This window comes from Condylura cristata, unplaced genomic scaffold (assembly GCF_000260355.1).
Source record: "Condylura cristata isolate star-nosed mole 26May11 unplaced genomic scaffold, ConCri1.0 scaffold00054, whole genome shotgun sequence".
NCBI classification, from domain to species: domain Eukaryota; kingdom Metazoa; phylum Chordata; class Mammalia; order Eulipotyphla; family Talpidae; genus Condylura; species Condylura cristata.
Genome location: NW_004567155.1, coordinates 1,023,625 through 1,024,862, shown reverse-complemented (window position 1 = coordinate 1,024,862; position 1,238 = coordinate 1,023,625). Strand labels below are relative to the sequence as shown.

Genomic DNA, 1,238 nt, shown 5'->3' with positions numbered 1-1,238 from the left:
AGCACCGCGGCCCCACCCTCCTCCCACCAGGGCCCCGCAGGCCAGGGCCCCGGCCGCAGCCCCCACCTCCCATCCTGGGCAGGGTCTCCCCGCCGCCCCAGGGAGGGGTGCCCCACCCCAGAGCTGCAGGGCTGGCTCAGGCCGGGCTTGGGGAGCAGGGAGCCTGGCCGGGCGCCTGTGGCCAGCCGTCCGCTGAGGAGGCTCCGGAGGGGAGGACGGTGGTGGGGGCAGCTCAGTCAGCACACGGACGCGGGGGCTGGTGCTGGGCACTCGCTTTTATTGAGGTGGCCAGCGGGCAGCGGGCAGCGTGCAGTGGCTGGACGGGGGGGGGGTGGACGGGGCAGCACACGCAGCGTGGGCTCCGCGGGCGGGCTTAGCAGCCGGGCGGGGTGTCCGCAGGCCCCGCGGGCGGCGGCGGGGTGGGGCTAGCTGATGGCGCTCAGCGCGTGGGCCAGGGCATGCAGCTCGTCCTGCACGCCCTCCAGGGAGCGCTGGATGGCTCGCGGAGTGTCCAGCACGTCGATGGCCCGCGTGTACGGGTCAAACTTGACGGCGAAGGGGCGCTGGATGCGGGCGGCGTAGCTCCTGGGGAGAGGGTGGTGCCCTCGGTGGGCGGGGCGCGGGCAGAGCGGGGCGCGGGCAGAGCGGGGCAGGCTCCCGGGCCTCTCTGAGCCTCCCGCACCGCCACACGCCTGTCCAGCCACCGGCCAGAGAGGGAGACGGAGGCGGGGTGGGGCGGCCAGGGCCCCGGCCCCAGCAGGACGCCAGCCCTCCCTGCCCCCTGCCCAGGCCCGGCTCAGCCAGGCCCACTCCTCCAGGAAGGCCTCCGGGCTGTACCCTGGGGAGCCAGCCCCGTCCCTGTGCCCGGGCCAGCCTGTGGGGCCACCTCTCCTCCCAGGCCGGCTCGCAGCCTCTGTGACAGCGGCACCTGCCCAGACCCCAAGGTGCACTCGGGGCTGCTCTCCGGGGAAGGGGTGCCCGCCAGGAGCTCGCCAGGGCTGTCCCTGGCCCCCGCCCCAGGCCCCGGGGGACCTGCGGGGGCAGCCCCAGCGCGGGCCAGGCGCGGGCCCACCTGAGCTTGTCCTTGGCGTCGCCGAAGCTCTCGGACACGAAGTACACCGACTGGTAGGTCTGGTCCTGGTAGGGCTGCACGGCGGCGGCCTCGGGGTCGAAGGCGCGCACCTCGGGCTCGGAGGACAGCGAGTGCTGGGGCGGGTGTGAGCGCCCAGTCCGGCCCG

The 1,238-nt window shown here is 76.1% G+C and overlaps 1 protein-coding gene across 1 annotated transcript in view; it reads right to left on the bottom strand.

Annotated features, from left to right (window-relative positions):
- Positions 1–257: 257 nt before the first annotated feature.
- TH (tyrosine hydroxylase) overlaps positions 258–1,238 on the bottom strand; it is a 5,481-nt gene continuing 4,500 nt past the window's right edge. Inside the window, exons 7-8 of the mRNA XM_012734331.1 lie at positions 1,073–1,237; positions 258–585 (exon numbers count right to left, since the gene is read on the bottom strand). Coding sequence (XP_012589785.1) covers positions 426–585; positions 1,073–1,237 — 325 coding nt within the window. The 3' untranslated portion in view covers positions 258–425. The remainder of the gene's footprint in view (positions 586–1,072; position 1,238) is intronic.